The 20,037-nt window shown below is 41.0% G+C and overlaps 1 protein-coding gene across 3 annotated transcripts in view; it reads left to right on the top strand.

The window, feature by feature from the left end:
* Positions 1-20,037, top strand: part of trappc9 (trafficking protein particle complex 9) — a 219,418-nt gene that overhangs the window by 92,677 nt on the left and 106,704 nt on the right. For all 3 annotated transcript variants that reach the window (XM_038724731.1, XM_038724732.1, XM_038724730.1), the window contains one exon: positions 18,955-19,097. In XM_038724731.1, coding sequence (XP_038580659.1) covers positions 18,955-19,097 — 143 coding nt within the window. The remainder of the gene's footprint in view (positions 1-18,954; positions 19,098-20,037) is intronic.

The raw sequence follows: 20,037 nt of genomic DNA, 5'->3' as shown, positions 1-20,037 counted from the left end.
AGTAGCAGGTGTCCCTGTTAGAGTGAGGTGAAGTGGTCGCCTTGTGCACACGCCCTGCCGAAGTTTAATTGTCTTGAACTTTTTGTACGCGATGTGTAGCACAAATCATTGGATGACAGACTGATCCTCGCTGTTCCAGAATCTCTATTACTGTTTACTAAATAGGACATCAACAGAAGGAAATTTGCATGGCAGAGCATCCCCGCAAAACTAGATGAAGGCATATCGGGTAAAGTTATAATTATAATTTTAACTTAAGTTAAATAGGCTACAGCTGTGTAGCGCACAGAAGCTGTTGCCATGGTTACTATCCATAGAGCACCTGCTGTTTACTCGCAGAGTGCTGTCTTACTTCTCCCACTCGCTGGATCCAAGTATTCTGCCGAAGCCTCCCTCCGCTGCTTGTTTGGGTGGGTGATTTGCAGGCTGATCAACATCCCACCCCTCCTGTGACCCATGGTTTGACTGCGTATTCAGAGCCAGTGAGCAACAGACTTTCAAAATAATAATAATTAAATAAAACTGTGTTAACACGATAAAATAATAGTCTGCATTAATTAATTAACGCGATAATAACGCAATAATACTGCTCTTTCACAGCAACCTTATTTGGTTAGGACTTAAGTTACAGGTGTGAAACCTCCACGGGTCAAAAAGTCGAGCCTTGGTCCAGATCAAATTGAACGATGATTCGGTTTGTCTCTAGTGTAAAAACCTTTTTTTGGACGGTTTGGACTTTCTGACCAGTGTCGTCAGAACCTGAAAAAGCAAAACCCACGCAACAAAACAAAATGAACCAGGGGAAGGAGAATCTGTTCATTCATTTTTCTCCAGTCATTAAAACCATGATAGAAGGCTACTCACTGAATTTACAACACGCAGAAGGCAGACGCAGCAGCCAGTCATTTGCCAGTATAGGGAGACGCAGGTCATGTAGGTGATGGCAACAAGATGTAGGTATGTCATGTATAGTTTCTTAATGTGCTTGCATAATGGATATTTTAGGGGAAATTCATACAATGTAACAAAAACAAACTTAATGTTCTTTATACAAGTCCAAAAATATCAAGCAACAACAAGACCCACAGTGCTCGAGTAAATGAGTGTAAAATTCAGTCCCCCAGAAGGTCATGATAGTGTTCTGTTTGTTGACTTCTGTGTGTGTGTGAGTGAGTGAGTGTGTGTGTGTGTGTGTGTGTGTGTGTGTGGAACTGCTGATGTATGCAAGCCCGGCGGGTGAAATTAGTAGAGAATCAAGCATTTCATCATGCTTACTGAACTTGAATCCATGTGTGAAATCCAGTGAGCCAGGCCAAGTGTGGCTCCATTTGCTGCTGCGCTCGGTGACTGAACCGGTGTCCATCAGATCACCTTCAGCTGCACCACAGTCACCCTGGAAAGGATGTTCATGTACCAGCACACTTCACCATCCTGCACATCTGCCCTTTCATTTGACAGGTCATTGTTGGTGTGTGTGTGTGTGTGTGTGTGTGTGTGTAAATATGCAATTTATCCTTTTTTCATGCTTTGGAGCTTCTAGCTTTCAGCTCTGCTTGTTCCATCTTTGAAGCTGACTACACCTCCATGGTTGACTGGCTGTTGATATACTATAAGAACAGCAGTGGGGGCAAGGGCTTCTCCCTGTAGTTGCTCCAGCTGGTAAATGGTGTGACACCTGCACATGACCACAGGGTTACATAAAAGAGCAGCCGTTTTGTGTCTGAGGCACCCGTGGGTCCTCTGTTTACCTCTGATCACACAGGAACAGAGAAAAGCGTGTGTGTGTGTGTGTGTGTGTGTGTGTGTGTGTGCGTGCATGTGTGCGTGTGTGTGTGCGTGTGCGCGCGTGCAGTAGCCAGTCTTCATCTCGGACAGATGCCACTCTCCCTTGACAAAATTTAGTGCTGCTGTTTGTCTGCTTTCCATCTCCGTCATGACTCACAAGGTGTAATCAGATTGAACCATATGTAAGTGAATTAGTCAACACTCAGAAAAGAAAATCAAATTACTCTGGATGAAACGGTTCTTTTATTGTGAGAATTCACAGGAAGTACTTACAGGCATGAAGCAGACACACCTGGGTTTCTATTTTATGTGTCACCACTCGCCTCAGCAACCAAATGCTGCATGTGTAGGCAGTGGCGGCTCCTGCCACATCGCTCAGGGGGGGCAATTGTTGGAATGGTGATTAAGATAACCAGTTCAGTGGTTGAAGTCTGCTATAAGACAAGGATTGTTCCTTAGGCTACATACTGTGTACAGTATTTGTGAACAGCTACATCCTGGAGTTCATTGTCATGTCCACAATGAATGAACAGTCCACAATCATCTGTGAGAGTTTAGCTGTGACAAACCTTTTATTTAGGTACATCAAATCCAGAATAAAGCACAGTGGCATAGGGGCTGATAATGTGCAATGAATAAAATTATTTACAGTTAATCTTGTATTGCAGCTAAGGGACCCGTCTCAAGTAATAGGCTGCAGTAATGTAATAATGTCTATACTATGGCATACTGTACATGAAGGTGGATCAAACATAGCTATTCTTTTAATAGGATACAGATGAACCTAGTATTTATTTTCATTCTTTATGCTACACACATTACACAAGATTAATAAGGTAAGCAGAGAGTTGTAAAAAATCTTGAATGTTCTCCACTTGTTATCCTGTAGTTACACAGTATTATTAGGTGTGTGTGAGGTGTATTAAAAGTATCCTCTGTTCTCCCATACTCTACAATAACAACGAGCTATGTGCTGTTCTCCCATTCTTCCTCTGTATTTACACATAAACAACAAGGCATGTAAGGGGAAATATAAAAGATCTATAAACACATAAAGCATGGCTTACTAAGAATCACATTTAACATAAGCAAAAAGTTCGGCTTAATAATAACTATCAACATTTTGGATTTATTTTTATAGTTGCAATTATTAGCTTAGCCTATGGCATTTCACACTGCATAAATTAGCCTAGTGGCTAGCGGACTTATCCTCTCCTCATAGCTTAACAAATTACATGTATTAGGCTATACTGTTTTACTCACCGCTGGCATAGTCAGTGCATCTCCCGACACAACACCACGGTTGTATTTTCAGTATGTATGTTTTAAAACATCAGCTGATAGCTAATAGTAGTGAGAGCAACAAGCTGAAGGACTGCTGAGTCGTTTTCAGGTGGGTAAAGTGTAGCTCTGCTGCTGGGCGCATGACGTAAACACGTAAGTGCGAGCCCTCCCGGAACCCATAGAGATTGCACTGCAGCGCCCGCAGTTCTAAGAAAACTGCCTTTACGTGAAAGAGCAATGTGGACAATTTTCAACCAGACTGAAATTGCTCCAAAAAAAGGCGGGACTTCACGGAACACGACTTGACGATGATTGGACAATGATATTCAACCTTTTATGTCAGCCACTCCAAACACCTACATGGATGAGATAGATGTCTGGGGGATACTCAAATAACGTCAACTGATCACTCACATTCTTAATTTTCAATTAATTAACTGAGGATTCATCAGTGTATACAGAGGTTGCACATCAGGATTCGACTGTGATTGGAGTATGTGGCGGGGTTATGCCAAGGCCATGATACTGTAGGACCCTGGTGTTCTGACCAACCAGGGGGCTGTGGCTTTAAATATTTGCACAACCTTCACGCAGCTGTTTCCCTGGTAACCTGGTATTGTAGGATGAGGATACAGAAAGAATTTGTGAGAATGCGCAGTCCTGAAGGGATTCAGAGATGCAGATTTTTCATGGAACTGTGTGACCTGTGTGTTCAATATGTCCTGACGATGTCACAGTCTCCAACACTCCTGTTGATTTGCACTGAATAAACCAAAAAACTGTGTAGAATAATGAAACATAACCAGCAAATGTGACATGCACAAGAGCACAGAAGTCGGTGTGGTTATTTTTCAATACTCTGGTGGTGGTTACGCAGTGGACCTGGTGTGTATAACCACAGATTGATTGATTGAAATTAGAGACTCTAGGAACACCGCTACCTTCAGGTGACTGTAAAGGTAGATAATCAGCTGAAACAAAAAGCCTTCATACAGTATGCAGGTCGTTTTGAATGGTAAGAATTAATAAGGCATTAATATTTACTCTGCCTCGCAGGTATTTTTTCAAAATATATTTAGATTTGTCTACTGGCTGGTGAATTCATAATGGAACTGAAACAAACCAGCACAACATGAATAAAAGCTGTCTGTGTGTGTGATTTTGGATTTTATGTTGGTGTCCTCCACTAATTAAAGTACAGAAAGTATCTAAATACAGGTGCACAGTGTGTCATGCTTTTGTGGCTTCTAAAATACACTTGTATAGAAATACAGAATATGACCAAGCCGCTGAAGCTTCTGTCAGTCTTTTCCATTAAATGTTTGACTTATCACCAACTTGACCTAGTGTAATAGCCATTGTAATTGTAGAGTGATTTGTGTATAGATTTTTTTGACAGGTGTTTATTTTGACCACCCAATTTAGATCAATGAGGGTCAGCTAAATAACAGAAACACCTCTCTGTACAGTTCAAAAGCACACCAAACCACAAAAGAATCATACAATTGAATCAACACTTCTCTAAAACACTTGCACACAGTGAAAAGCTGGGCTAGGCAATTTATTTCAGACGCATTTCTTGTTATATTTGTTGAAATTCTCTTTACATCGCTACAGCAATCGATTAATAATAATAATCTTTCTTTATAGAGCACTTTTCAAAAACAAGTTACTAAGTGCTTTAACAAGTGTCAAGACAATAATACCCAAAAAACAATAATACAAAAAAAATACATGATAAAAGCAAGAAAACATTGAAAAGATTAAAATACAGAGAGGGGTCCAACTGCAGACCTCCACTGTCAGGCCAGTCAGTTTTTTACGTCCCCACAGGACGTAACGTGATGCATTCTCCGTTGTTTCGCTACTCTACACATCGAGACAGCGGTAGGTGACTGGTTAGCATTATCCAAAACATTGAGTAAAGTCTGAATGCATTGCTCTTGGTATATGTTGGCCGTCAATAACTACCGCTGTCAATATTGTACATCTAAATCACACAAATTACAGAATGTTACACGTGTGTAAGTTAGGTTATTTTTCGTTCTACCTAGGTAATGTTAGGCGACTCCAATGGTGGCTAGCGTTAGCTCCTGAAGTAGCAGGATTAGCTTTTTTCTCCCCTTTGGATAACATAAGCTATACTGTATGGCGCTACTGTGTGTTCGTTTTTGTAAAACATTTTGCAAGGACATAGGTTTGCATTTGTCTTAAAGAGGTGGTATTCTGCTTTTTGGCTTTTCCCCTCTCCTTTATTGAGTTCTATATCTTTTTTGTGCATGTAACAGGTTTGCAAAGTGAAAAAGCCTAAGTCCAGCCCAAAGGGAGTTCCCATCTCCCACAGAAAGCTCTGCTCTGATCCGCTTGAAAACAGTTAATTTGTAGTCCAGCCCTTCACTTCCTTTACTTGTGACGTCACAATGAAAACGTGTCATAAAGCTTGCCAAGCAGCTAGCGGGGGTCAGGCACGCCCTTAAACCAAGCTAGTCTGAGCGGAGGCCCTTTGGCTCGAGTCGCCTTTGTTTGGTTTTCCATTGTAGAAATGTTGCATCTGTACCTGCTTCCAGGTACTTTTTTTCGTATCACCTCAGCCGCCCGCTCACAGAGCCCTCTGCTCCCGCCGTCACACAGACCGCTGCAGCAACAACGGCAGAGGAAAACACAGCTGGAAGGTTTTCATTCCGCTTATCTGTCTTTATATTCTGAGGAATGTTGAAACGTTTTAACCGTAGATTGTATATATTTTAAAAGCTGTGTGGATTGCTGGCGCGTGTGTCGCATTGAACATTATGTTTAGGCAGTTGTGTGTGGCGTCGCTGTGACGACAAGCTACGTACTATCTCTGGATACTATCTGCAGTGGAATACGGAGCAGGGCCGAGTAGAGTCGAGTATCGATTTGCGCATTTTTCGGCAAGGCAGCATAGATCGTCAGAACACCGGCAACAGTTCGACGTTTAGTCCTAATGGTAAGATGTATAACAATGATGTTGTGGACTGGTAATAACTTACACCATCTGCTAGGTTACGGTCGCAGTCTGAAGCGGCTTTGGATCACACTACCTTGTTTCTTACGACCCGCCCTTCTCTGCTTCTGATTGGCTAGTAGTCCTTACCTGGGAACTGCGCATGTGCAACTCCCAACAAAGATTTTGTACAAGTAAGATGCATCACTCTGTAGCTCAAGAGCGGAGCGTACAACACACAGGGTGAAAAGAGGAGCTGCAGCAATGTGCAATATGAGAAAAATATGGTGTTTTTTGATAATGAAACCATGTAAACCTGTTCTGGTACAACCCCTAATTAAGATTTTGAACCTGAAAATGAGCACAATGCCACCTCTTTAACATGTTGACGACGCTCAGGTTAGTTATTTGTCCAAAAGAAGATAAAATAAAATTCTATATTGTTTAGACCTTTCGGTGTAGCTTTTCACACTTAACGTGAAACAGTGTGCAAAGACTTTGCTGGCTGTATGAATTGATCTTAGTTTAATTTAAGTTTATATACTATGACAGTGTTTCCCAACCCTTTCCTGGAGAAAGTTACCCCCTGTCCTGCATGATTTAATCTCTCCCTCCTTCAACACAGCTGATTGAAGCAGCTTCAGGATTCATAACAAGTTGATAGTTTGAATCAGCTGTTTTGGAGCAGTGAGATATTTAACACACACGGTTATTTAAACAGTTATCCACATAAAGATACTACTCCTCACCACAGCCACTGTTGGCATATCCTAATTTGTGTGATTTAGATGTACAAATATTGATAGTGGTAGATATTTTGATGGAACATGCCAAGACCCATGCATTCAGACTTTTTTTCAAATGTTTTGGATCATGCAAATCAGCCACTGCTGCCAACTCCTTTTCTAACTGTATAATCTGTGTGTACAGTGAATAAAGTAAAAGTATTATTACAGTAGGCTATTGTCTCCATTTTTAAAAAGTGGATATTTACAAAATTATCGATGCAGGTATACATGTTGTATTGCATGTGGGTTCATTTTTATGGATTGTACAGTTTGATAGTCCACATAGTCCAGCGGGGTTCTAGTCATGGTCCATAAGGAGGGTCTCAGCTCTTATTGAAGCAGTAAAATCATGCATCTGTGGGGGTTCATTTACCAACAACCATTATTTTTAATCACAAAGATAAACACACTAAAATAAACACGTTTTCCAAACAAACTATGCTGCACACCGCATCAATGTCATTACGGCATGATTAATAATAATTAATATGATACCATAAAGGGTTTGCGTCTCTGCTTGAGTAGTAGTCTTTGTTGGTTTATTTCAGGATTTTAAAACTTAAACTTTGTTGCAGTATCACACACATCTGGGGCAAGTAGTGGGCTGCTGTGTGAGAGAGAAAGTGTTGACCATGTAATGAGCGATGAAGTCTCTGTCCAGGCTTCTATTATTTATTTATTAATTCCGCCGGTAACGTCCATTGTACTACAGACTCCCACGAGGCTCAAATTGTAGTCCAGTTTCCACAGTTGTGAGTTTTTCCCATTAAATTCAGCTGATTGCAGTAAAATGCCACAGCAAAGACTACTACTCAAGCAGAGACGCAAACCTGCCCTTTATGGTATCATATTAATTATTATTAATCATGCCGTAATGACATTCTTCAAAGGTAAATTATGAACGAGAAGTGTGTGTGAGTGTTTCTTTTAGAATGACTGGAACAGAGGCTAAGTTACACTCTTAATCAACGACTATGTTTTTCTGTGAATGGATGTGGCTAGCTGTATGGACGGAATTAACGTCATATTTTGACAGAATAAATAAATAGTGCCTATAAAAAAAGATACTGTTACTAGTTGAATGATTGAAGCGATATACAGTGGGCTTTGTTGCTAGCAGAATAGGCTCAAATCAATATGCTATATTTAAGGAATTAGCCTGCTAGTTTGCCGTTACAATGTTGACTTAATAATTAAATAGGGTCTGTGGATCTGACGGGCAAGTACATTTGTGTGTCATCAGCATAAATATGAAAAGAAATACCATGTTTATGGATAATATGTCCAAGCGGAAGCAGATACAAGGAAAACAAATGGGTCCTAAGACCGTCCCCTGAGGCACACCATATTTAACCGGACAGAACAAAGAGACATAGTTGTTTACAGAAACGCAAAACTTATTTGACAGGTTGGATGAAAACCATTCTAGGGCAGTACCAGAGATCCCCACCCAGTGCCTCAGTCTGTCTAACCTGATGTTGTGATCAATGGTGTCAAAAGCAGCGCTAAGGTCCAGGAGTACCAGGACTGAGCACATGCCATCATCAGCAGACATTAAAGTCACCATTGGTGACTTTAAGCAGGGCAGTCTCAGTGCTGTTCTTCCTGTACTTCCTGAAACCAGATTGAAACTTTTCAAATATTTTGTTGTTTTCCAGTACAGTGAGCAGCTGTTTGGACACAATTCTTTCTAAAATCTTTGCAATAAAAGGCAGTTTTGAAATTGGTCTAAAATATTGTGGAAGGGAAGTATCTAAACCCGGTTTCTTTAAAAGTGGGTTCACGCAAGCCGTTTTAAAATAATCAGGGACACAACCAGTAGATAGGGAGCCGTTAAAAACAGAGATCAAATGGGGCCCAACAGAATCTATTACTTTCAGTCAAAACTTTGTAGGTATTACATCAAGTGGGCTGGAGGACACTCTCATTTGTGATATTGTTTTTAAAAGCTCAGACAAGTCGATGGGATAAAATGTTGGTACACAAATGGTTAACAGTCAGACCCAAATTATTGAGAACACAAACCAAAAGGCAGAATTGTAGTCTGTCAACTAAGATGAGTATTAGGGCCACTGAGAATTAAGTTATGATATAATGAGAAAAAAGTTACAATATTTCAAGAAGTAAATTATAATAGAATAAGTTGCTTCTTATTTTCATTATGACTTTATTCTTAAAATGTCAGAGAACACAGATAGGGACAGGTTTTGAATGTGAATTGAACATGAGCAGAAAACACAGGACTGATTAGTCCAGCAGCCTGTTGCACCAGCTGTGTGTAACGTAGCCTAGTTATAATGTGAATTATCACTAAGTTGTGATTTATGCATTACTAAAGTAAAAATGGTTGCACCTCCGAGATTAGTCACAACATATCTCTAAGTAACAACTAAATAATTAGACATGCCCTAGTGTAGGTGTAAATCATAAATGTCACAGAATTATACTCACTAATAGTAAAACTGCAGTTTTTCTGCCCCACAGCATTCTGTTTTTCATTTTGAAACACAGTAATTCAGTAGAGACCTAATTTATTGTGATACACTGAACAAAATTAGAAACGCAACACTTTTGTTTTGACCCCCATTCATCATGAGCTGAACTCAAAGATCTAAGACTTTGTACACAAAAGGCCTTTTTCTCTCAAATATTGTTCACAAATCTGTCAAAATCTGTGTTAGTGAGCACTTCTTCTTTGTCGAGATAATCCATCCACCTCCCAGGTGTGCGTTATAAAGATACTAATCAGACAGCATGGGTATTGCACAGGTGTGGCTTAGGCTGGCCACAATAAAAGGCCATTCGAAAATGTGCAGCTCCATCACACAGCACAATGCCACAGATGTTGCAAATTTTGAGGGAGTGTGCAATTGGCATGCTGACTGCAGGAATGGCCACCAGAGCTGTTGCCTGTGAATTTAATGTTGATTTCTCTACCATAAGCCGTCTCCAAAGGCGTTTTCAATGTGGCAGTACATCCAGCCGCCCTCACCGCAGACCACGTGTAACCACACCAGCCCAGGACCTCCACATCCAGCACATTCGACAACATTCGATAGCGTCTGGCACTTTGGAGAGATGTTCTCTTCACGCATGAATCCCGGTATTCACAGTACAGGGCAGATGGCAGACAGAGTGTATAGCGTTGTGTGGGTTAGTGGTTTGCTGATGTCAACATTGTGGATCGAGTGGCCTATGGTGGCGGTGGGGTTATGGTGAAGTGCTCACTAACACAGATTTGTGAACAATATTTGAGAGAAATAGGCCTTTCGTGTACATAAAGAAAGTCTTAGATCTTTGAGTTCAGCTCAAAAACAAAAAACAAAAGTGTTGAGTTTATAATTTTGTTCAGAGTAATTCAATATCGATCTTGCTTTGCTACAATATGCTATGATGCCAAGCGGCTCATGCCGGCCAGAAAGCTAATGCGCACATTAACCATGACGATGGAACACATATCTTCGATTAGCGATTGGGCCACTTGCTTTAGTTCTGACTTTACCTCCAAACTAGTTTGGTTCTGACCCAAGTAATCATGATGCAGCTAATTTAAGTAGCTGATTTATTTACAAACTAACTAGTAGTTACCAAACCTCTAGTTTCAACTTCATGCCTTCCTAACTTAGGAGGGAACTGACGCAGAGCTGGTGCAACCCATTGCAGGGTGTGTATACATGAATTAAATGAATTAATGTATCATTGACGTGAATAGGCGCCCACATGCACATTTAAAGAGGTTAATTCCCCAAAAAAAGACCAAAGGCGAAATCATGCCTACATGTGTGCTGACCAGGCAGGGATGATATTAAATGAGAAGAAGTTATATTTATTTAAGCAATATAGAATGCCTGAAAGCCTTGCCTCATTAAATTCCATTATATTTGAATATTTTTTACACCTACCACCTGAATTTTTTATTTACCTTTACATAAATAAAGATTTCCACCATAAATTGGTACAGAAGAATCCACCAGAATGCAGGAAAGTGTTTTACGCTCAAAATGTTCTGGGGAAAGTCAGAATGAAATGATTGGCTGGCTTACCTGCCCATGCAGTCAGCGCATGAACATCAGTTTGCACACTGAAAATCAGACACTCACTGCATATATCATCTTCTGCTATTAGATGTTCCAATTTAAAAAACATGTGTGCCAACAGGTGGCAAAACCTCTGACTAGCACTTATTTCCACTTCTTCAGATTTAATCTGTTAATAGTTAATCCTTTGTGCCATTTTGTCACCTTTAAATCTTATTTACTGTCAGAAAATGTCAAAAACCACAATGAAGATATAATAAGACACCATCCTATGAAAATCTGGATATTAATAACAGTACAGATGGTAAAACATTTCACACTTGCATGTGTGAAATTAAAATGAGATATTCTGGTTAAGAGCTTACCATTAACGGTAAGTATAGTATTGATAAATTAGACAATAAATACATAAACAAAAAGCCTGTATCATGTCATGATTTTAATGACCGGTGACGTTGACTTGAAGAGATTTAAATTAAAGCTTAATATCAGCTGAAGCAGGGTTTTGTCGTTGGAAACATGATTATTGACATCACAGCAGCCTCACAGTGCTCTCCTCCTCGCTGTTCATTCCACAGTGACAATCGGATTCCCTGTCTGATGCAGCTAAGTACAGCTGCTGGAGGGAATTTATGTCGGCACGGCGCTCTTCACATTTTGTGGAAATATTTTTCCTACCATCCACCTGCTATAATAATTTGAGCCTGACATCCCATAACCCCCTTTGTCACAGATTCCTCGTAGTTGGGCAGGTTGCTCACCCACTCTTTAAAATGTCTCCGTTCTAATTGCCACATCAGAGGCAAACCCTAACTGTGAGGGGCTGCAGAGCATGACATTATAAACGCTGTGGGCAGAAATGTCAGGACCATCATTAAGTGGACCGGCTCGGGGCTGTTCCAGATTTTGGTTTGGGGGTGGTTTTGGAGCTGTTGAAGTTATTATACCATGCTATGAAAACTTATGTGCTTCAGTGCGTCCTTTTCCTAAAGAAAAAAAACTTTTCCCCGTCAGCTGTATCAGCTATTTTGGTCTGCATGCAGCCTGGGTGTTACTGAGGAGTTTTAGACGCTCTAACCCCCATCAGCTGTCAAATCAACACAGACTTGTTCACAGCGCCCTCGCTACTCATCATCCAGCGATTATTGCTAAGTCATTACACCATGGGACAGATAGAGAACATATTCACTCTTATCAGCCCTCCTGCCCTCTTCTCTCATGAATCATCTATTGCCAACAAGCACAGCAGGAACATGATAATGTCAAGCTGTCTCAAGGCCACAAATTCAATGAAAGTGCCTCTGAAGCGCAGACAGGCAGACCCAAAAGAAGGTTGATATTATACATCAATAAGCTTTGTATAAAAGGAAGCATAGTGATCTCATTTGCTCATATTGTTGCAAGCATATTGCATCAAGTTTAAACCTTTTAGAGGCCATCACAACTAGACTCCAGTAATGAACGGGGATACGGGAAAAGTGCTATACTGCTGTTTCTGGCACTTATCTGTGGAAAGAGCAGACAACTTAGTCAGTACTTGATTTGTATTTCACTCCTTAGCCAGGTATAAAGCTATCTTCAGGATGCTGTATACCTTCTACCCATTTCTCCTCAAGATGGAACCCTGGGGTGCCCAACTGATTACCTCAGTGATTGACAGCCAGGTGTACATATGAGAGGCAGTCCCAGCAGCTCTCCAAATGGACATATTGCATCCCAATGCCCCCAAGTCATTTCTCAGTTTTCCGCAGAAGCTGGGGCCACCAGGCATCTAAATAGCTCTCCTGGCTGATGGCTCTCTTCCCTGCCACTAGGCAGATGCAACCTAAGCAGGGGTCAAGCCTCGTTATAAGGACAATTAGGCACACGGATTTCCATTTCATCAAGTCATCAATGTACACTGTGATCCTCTATCTACCCACCATTCAACCACCTGTCCCAGTTATGAGGGAAAACCTTCTCAAAATTAAACCGCCTGGGATCTATGGATAGATAATAAAAAAGAGGTGTGTGTAGCTAGTGGAACACGTTATTCACCACTTTATTTTTCCAAATTAAGCTTGGAAAAATATTTGTTTTTGAAATTGATGTGCATCTCCCATAAACGGGGGCTTTGCGCCATTTCCAATTCGGCCGTCTGCAGGAAGATAATGATGTTTCACACCAGTGCCTTTTACTGTGGATTTTTGCTGAGACTGTGGGAATAGCGTGGTGAAATATAGTTTTTTGTGTTTGCAATTATTACCATTAGCTGCGTGTTAGTTTCCTCACACCAAAATTGTCAGAAAGGAGGAGAAAGACTGCACAGGTGCCAAAAGTAATTTTGGTTTGAAGCATTTATCTTTCTTTGGTAACCTCAAGCCTCTTGGTCTTTATTTAAATCTACATTAACCACTTAAAATGTGTATAGAAATGCTGGAGTCTGTCCTGTTAGGTTAAATCACAAAATGGGGCTGTAAAATGTAGTGTCTTTGGACAAAATCTTATATAAACATAAAGTACAAACAAAGCTCCAAGCAAGGACTGTAAATAGGGAATGCAAGTAATACGTTCTTTTAAGGATACACATAGTGTATTTTGGTGCTGAAACCTGGCCATGTAAAAATTGTTTAACATGAAAACTGCACCAAGTTACCTTTCATACAATACTGTGCAAATCTTTTAGGCATAGGGTTTTAGGTGTGGAAAAATGCTGTAAAGTAAGAATACTTTCAAAAATAGACATGTTAACAAATAATGTTTATTAGCTAACAAAATGCAAAGTCAGTGAACAGAAGAAAAATCTAATTCAAATCAATATTTAGTGTGACCACCCTTTGCCTTCAAACCACCATCAGTTCTTCTAGATACACTTGCACATAGTTTTTTGAAAGAACTCTGCGGGTAGGTTGGCCCAAACATCATCTTCTGTGGATTTAGGGATCCTCAGTTGCTTCTCTCTCTTCATGTAATCCCAGACAGACTCGATGATGTTGAGATCAGAGCTCTGTGGGGACCATACCATCACGTCCAGGGTCCTTGTTCTTCTTTACGCTGAAGATATTTCTTAATAATTTTTGCTGTGTGTTTGGGGGGGGGGGTAGTCCTGCTGCAGAATATATTTGGGGCTAATCAGATGCCTCCCTGATGGTATTGCATGATGAATCAGTATCTGCCTGTACTTCTCAGCATTGAGAAGACCATTCATTCTGACCAAATCCCCAACTGCGTTTGTAGAAATACAGCCCCAAACTTGCAGGGAACCTCCACCATGCTTCACTGTTGCCTGCAGACACTCATTCTTGTACTGCTCTCCAGCCCTTTGGAGAACAAACTACCTTCTGCTGAAGCCAAATATTGACTCATCAGTCCAGAGTGCCTGCTGCCATTTTTCTGGACCCCAATTCCTGTATTTCCATGCATAGTTGGGTCGCTTGGCCTTGTTTCCATGTCGGAGCAATGGCATTTTGACAGCAAGTCTTTCATGAAGACCACTTCTCCGGACCATAGATTGGTGTACCAGGGTCCCATTTTTTTCTGCCAGTTCTGGGCTGATGGCACTGCTAGAGATCCTATGATTGTGGAGGGAAGTAAGCATTATGTGTGTTTCATCTGCTGCTGTAAGTTTCTTTGGCCTTGAAATGTCTGCCTGGGAGAGACCTTGCTGACGCAGTATAACTTCCTTGTGTCTTGTTGCTGTGCCTAGGGTTAGTTAATGTACTAGTCATATACATTCTTTGTAAGTTTGACTCACTTTCTGACTATTCAGTAACTATTTTCTCAAAATGTATGTGAAAACAGCAATACACTTTGTAGTTTTTGCTTTATCTTAGTATTCCCGTCAGGGGACATGGGGCCATGCCATAATCTCCTCAGCAAGATGTGTCAGGATCTTTATCTCAGTGCCAAAGCATTCAAAAAGCCTTCAGCTTTCTTCTTTTTGGTTCACCCGTCATGTCCAAGAGAGAGAAAACTGCGTGACGTTCGGAATTCACCTCTATTGTCAAACAAATGCTGCGCCTGTATGAATGAATATGACAGTTGGTCTTCAGAGACTTTGTGATGGCATTCAAGGTAAAAATCCAGTCTAATACTTTCCATGTCATTTCTTGTGATGCTTAGCAGCAGATCTCAGAAGTACTTTTTTTGGAAGATAAGACAAAGGCCAGGGAGGACAACAGCCAGTGACAGTTTGGGGAGCTAAACAATACAGTCATATTAATAAAGGATCTGCTGTTTACAAAGGAGTTTACAAATGATTGATGAATATTCAAAGAGGATTAATGCATTGTCATCAAAAAGCTTGCAGAATGTGTGCATCTTACCTGCAAGGGCAAACCATGTTTAGATCTAAGCAAGTCGGTGTTTATGTCGGGACAAGAATACTGTATGAGCAGGGATTCACCTTTTTATGCCCTTTTTACAGTAAGCTCTCGAGCCGTAATGGGTGGAGGTCGAGCAGTGTTAAAGAATTGCCCTGTGTCTAGTGACCTGCGTAGATGATAAAAAAAAAACTGATGAAACTGCAGAATGGGCAATTATAACTGGCTTACAACAAAGTTGACACCAGTATCATGCACTGACGATACACATCCTGACCCACTCCTATGTAAAGTGTTGTTTCGCCCGTTACCAAGGTTTGGCGTCAATAATCAGCAAAAATTCTTCTAAAAAATCTTTATAATCTCTCAATGCCGTCATAAGGAATAGCTTTGCTTTTGATGTAAAGCGGGTAATCATTTCACAACTCGAGTCTTACTGGCAAGAGTATTTTCTCACTGTTATCGCAAGGCTGGAGGCCACAAAAAGGCAAGAGATTGGGCATTATGTTTCTGATAGTAATGTGAGAGGCCTTCTTATTCTCTGAGTGTGTCACGGTGAACTTGCCTTTGAGAAGTCTGTCCTTCGAGAGTCTATTTCGTACAGATTATCAAACCCCCTAAGACAAATTTTGGAATCAGGGCTATATAAATAAAACGACTTGATGTCTGTAAGCCCAATCAATCAATGTGTCTTGATGCACCATAGCAAAAAGAAAAAGAGAGATTGCCCCGCACACCTGGGCAATGGCTGTTCAAACTGATTCTCTGTGTTTGTAAGTTACAATTATTGTCAGGTGCAGTCCCCCTATGTTTCAAAAATACTCTGTTAGGCAAACTGACAAACATTTTTTCAAAGCATACTGAGGCCTTGAGGGTGTAACCACATTAGCAGTGCTGTGTTATTTATCAATCATTTAATGTTCTGGTGTGACCAGAAGATTATTGTGGCTAATGTTAGTGAAACTAAGTAAATATCGCTGTATAACAGACATTACAGAGTCAACTTGCTAACTTTATGGATGTGCTGCTATTTCATGTTAGCTCGTTGGCTGCAAGACATTAACTTGAACATAAAAAAGCGCATGCAGTCTGGGGATTGTTGATGGTGAACACCTTAACCAAAGTGTTACCTTAATCTGGGCATTCTCACTAATCATGTTGTTTGTATGCATGTGAAGTTAATGCAGGTGTGCGGTCAGGCTGATTGCTTAGGCTGCTTTGCTACTAGCCCACTCTGAACACAGTCAGCTCATCACAGGAGAGCCTATTTTTAGCCCAGTGTGATTGAAATGGGGTCCTGAGGGGGCCGAGAGCAGAGAGAGAGTATTGAAGAGCTCTGTGTCTACCCCGGTCTGAAAAGGGAATCGGTGTGCACATCCGCTGTTTGCTAGTGTCTGTGAGACAATCACTGTTCCTCAAGAGGATCATGTTGAGGCTATTTGTACCACACCGGCAGCCACAGGATCACGTAGCTGCATGTAACACGGCACTCTACTGCTCAAAAGAAAAAAAATGAACTTGCATATTTTATAATGTATGCTCTCAGTATAAGAAATCCTCACCATTAATAAAAGGGTGTCAGAATATATAAATATGATACACTGGTTGTGTTTGTTGTTATGAAGCAATATGTCAGCCCCTTCTGTGGCTGTATCCGGCTTTGGCAACACGGACAATATTGTTAGAAGGATAAACTTGTTGTTTTTTGTCTTTTCGTGGGATTTGTTGATAATTAAATAATAAAACAACACCAGCCCTTGTCCCTTAACAAACAGGAGGAAAACAAGTGAAGAAAACATTCTTATTGAGGAAGCACAGACTTTAATGGAAATGGACTCCAACCAGAGGCTTTGCTCGAGGAATCTGAGCGATTTCAGTCAATCAATTCAAATGAGATTCATATCAACAGTTCGTCATCAGTTGCTTTCATTCTGTTGCCAGCGCAGCATGAGTCTGTCTCCTGCCATAATTGTAGGGCTGCTGCTCTTCCTCCACATCCAAGGCAGATTGGCTCCACTGTTAACCTTCAGGGAAGACAAATAGTGGGGAAAATGGTATTCAGAGAGGATGTCAGGATTCAAACACGCTTTATGAAATACCTCCATCATGAGGGCAGGCTCCCTCTTTTGAAAATTAGCATGCTGATGATAAAAGGGCCAGTGTCAACAATGTCAGATTACTTACTTTAAGCTGTGTTCATCCTAGAATAAATTTTGTTTGGAACCCGTAGTAAATCTACTATAGTTTACAATAAGCTCTGATTAATGTTAGTCATGACTACGGGTCTGCAGTCATGCTGGCGGCTCTGTGGTTGTACTCAAGCGCTATGCTGCTTTGAGCTAAATGTTAACCTCAGCATGCTAACATGCTGATGCTGTAGCAGGTATGTGCATCAGGGATGTTGTGGTTCATGGTTGGCGCCCTAACCCCTAGGTGCCTCCGCAAGATGAAATTGGATCACCAAAGTTATAATTTTAATCCTGAGGGAAATGAATGTCTGTACCAAATAGTTGTCGAGCAATTTCACTTAAAACCAATGTGCACTGCATGGTGGCGCTAGAAGGAAGGGCAAAGAATCCCCAAAGTTAGTTTGATTCACCCTCTGATAACTATCAATGTATGCACACTATTTTGGGCCAATCCATCCGGTAGATGTTGGGATATTACACTGGATAAGTGAGAACTTTTACCAGCTGTTGGCGCTAAATGGAAATCAGGCGATCTCCAAAGCCATTATGGTTTGTCATGATGATGCCATCTGGGCACCATGAATGTTTGTACCAAATTCCATGGCAATCCATCAATAGTTGAGTAGATGCTGTATTTCAGTTGAGACCATAATGCAGGACTGACCAACATTGTCATCCATAGAGCCATGGTGCTTAAAAATAGACTAGGGCAAGGAAAATATAAGATCATTTGCATAAAAATATAGCAAAGATGTGAAATCTAGCAGTTCAAGATAAGTGAAAATGTAGAATTAAGGTGCTTGGTCTACAATAATAATAATCCTCTCTAATGTTTTCATCTCTCTTTGCTCAGTGTGCTGTTCCTCTCTCATTAGGTTGTAATAGGCCAGACGTCTAGCCAGCAGGCTCCGAATCATTCCACTTGGCGCTCTGCACGCCCACAAGAAGCGATAAAGATTGAAAATAATCAAGGAATCAGTGAAATTTGTTCTGGAAAGGCACAGCCAGTGCCTCCATCAGCAATATGTGGAGAGATGATATAGGCTGCATAGGAAGAAAAGCATGACCTTGGATGCTCTCTTTAGCCCGCTTTAGCCCATTTCCTGAGTCAGCTAGTGCTCCCTCACAATAAACTGCCACTTTTAATTTCCCCATCCTTCGCCCACTTGGCTGCTTGTCCTGTGCCGCCCCCTCCACAGAATACCTCTGAGTACCTCTGAGTTATTCTGTGTGTCCACTTTCCTCCCTTGACTGTGGAACACAGCCAGCAAATCCCACCCACTGCACCCACCCACCGCCCTCTCCTCTCTTGTGAGACATGTTGATTCTGAATCATCTGTTTGGAGCCACCAATCATACCCTCCACACCTCTCACCGTTATACTTCCATTTCATTAAGCAGCACAATAGCTGTGCATTTATTTTACTGTAATGACTTTTAATGCATCCATCTTAAAAACAAACTAGTTTTGTTGATGGAATTGCAGGACACAACTTGCTGGCTGTGACCTCTGACCCCAATCACACTCAGTCCTCCATACAGATGTTCCTTTGAATCCCTGGTAGAGGATCACTAAATGTTAATCCATATCCTGTGCTTTTGCAGACTTTGGAAGCAGTACTGAACTTCAAGTACTCAGGAGGAGCAGGCAAAGTGGAGGGCTACTACAGGGAGCTGTCTTTGGGAGTCCATGTTGACGTGGAGCCGTCTGTGTTCTTCACCAGAGTCAGCACTCTTCCTGCAACCAGGTAACACACAGAACTAACCTGCATTTTCTGTGGCTTAATACGGTATATGGATTGGTGTTTGTTTGTTTATGCAAACTCTGGGCTCTGTTTGCTAATTCAAAAATAATGAATTAAATAATCTTAACACAATACTCACTTTTCATATGAACAAGGAAAGTTATTTGCGGCTTACCATACTGGCCCCTTTCGTAGAGTAAGAGCAAGTGCATGTCAAAGTTTGGCTAAAGCCTATATGAGCAGTCTGGTTTCTCCATCCTGGCAGTACAAAGGTTTATGGCTGGCGTTTCGTCCGGGCAATAACCATTAATCTGTCTATACCTACATAATTTGACCAACTGCTTTCTTACAGTGTAGCCGCCCCGTTTACTCTTTCAACATACAGGCATGTAAGGGCTGTCTTAGGGTAGAGTTGGAAAAACATATTGTTTAAAGTCCATCTTCAAGGAAAGTAATCATTTATAAAATGTGAGAAAAAGTAGGATAAAGGCATGTGTACATGCACCAAAGCATCTCATGGATTCTGCAGCAACTGCTGTGCTCAGTATATTTGCTGTTGTAGGTTGTTGTAGTGGGACAATTCCACCACAAATTAAAAGTGAATATATGTAGGAGTAGCCTTTGCTTTAAGCCTTTCGCTCATCAAAGGAGCACCAATCTAAAGGGGCAGTGCAACAAGCTGTGAACACAACAGTGATTTATTATCTTATGAAATTAACATGATGGAGAAACTTGTCTGGCTCTTGAGCTGCCAAGTGCTCCAGCAGGGTCACCATTTAGCAATCAACTTTTTCTATCTTTTGTTTAGAGCTGGGCAGGTAGCATAAAGTGGGTCTATCAGCTTACTGCTGCTGCTGTTGGAAATGGCGTTTATTAGAATGGAGTTGTCCACTGGAAAATAAAAACAATGTTCAAGATGAGGCTTGAAACACTCTGTAGAGCT

This window comes from Micropterus salmoides, unplaced genomic scaffold (assembly GCF_014851395.1).
Source record: "Micropterus salmoides isolate LMB-PRFRI ecotype aquatic unplaced genomic scaffold, ASM1485139v1 Ms_hic_scaffold_17, whole genome shotgun sequence".
In the NCBI taxonomy this organism is placed as follows: domain Eukaryota; kingdom Metazoa; phylum Chordata; class Actinopteri; order Centrarchiformes; family Centrarchidae; genus Micropterus; species Micropterus salmoides.
Note: the sequence above shows the minus strand (reverse complement) of the source record. Positions and strands in the feature narration are given on the sequence as shown.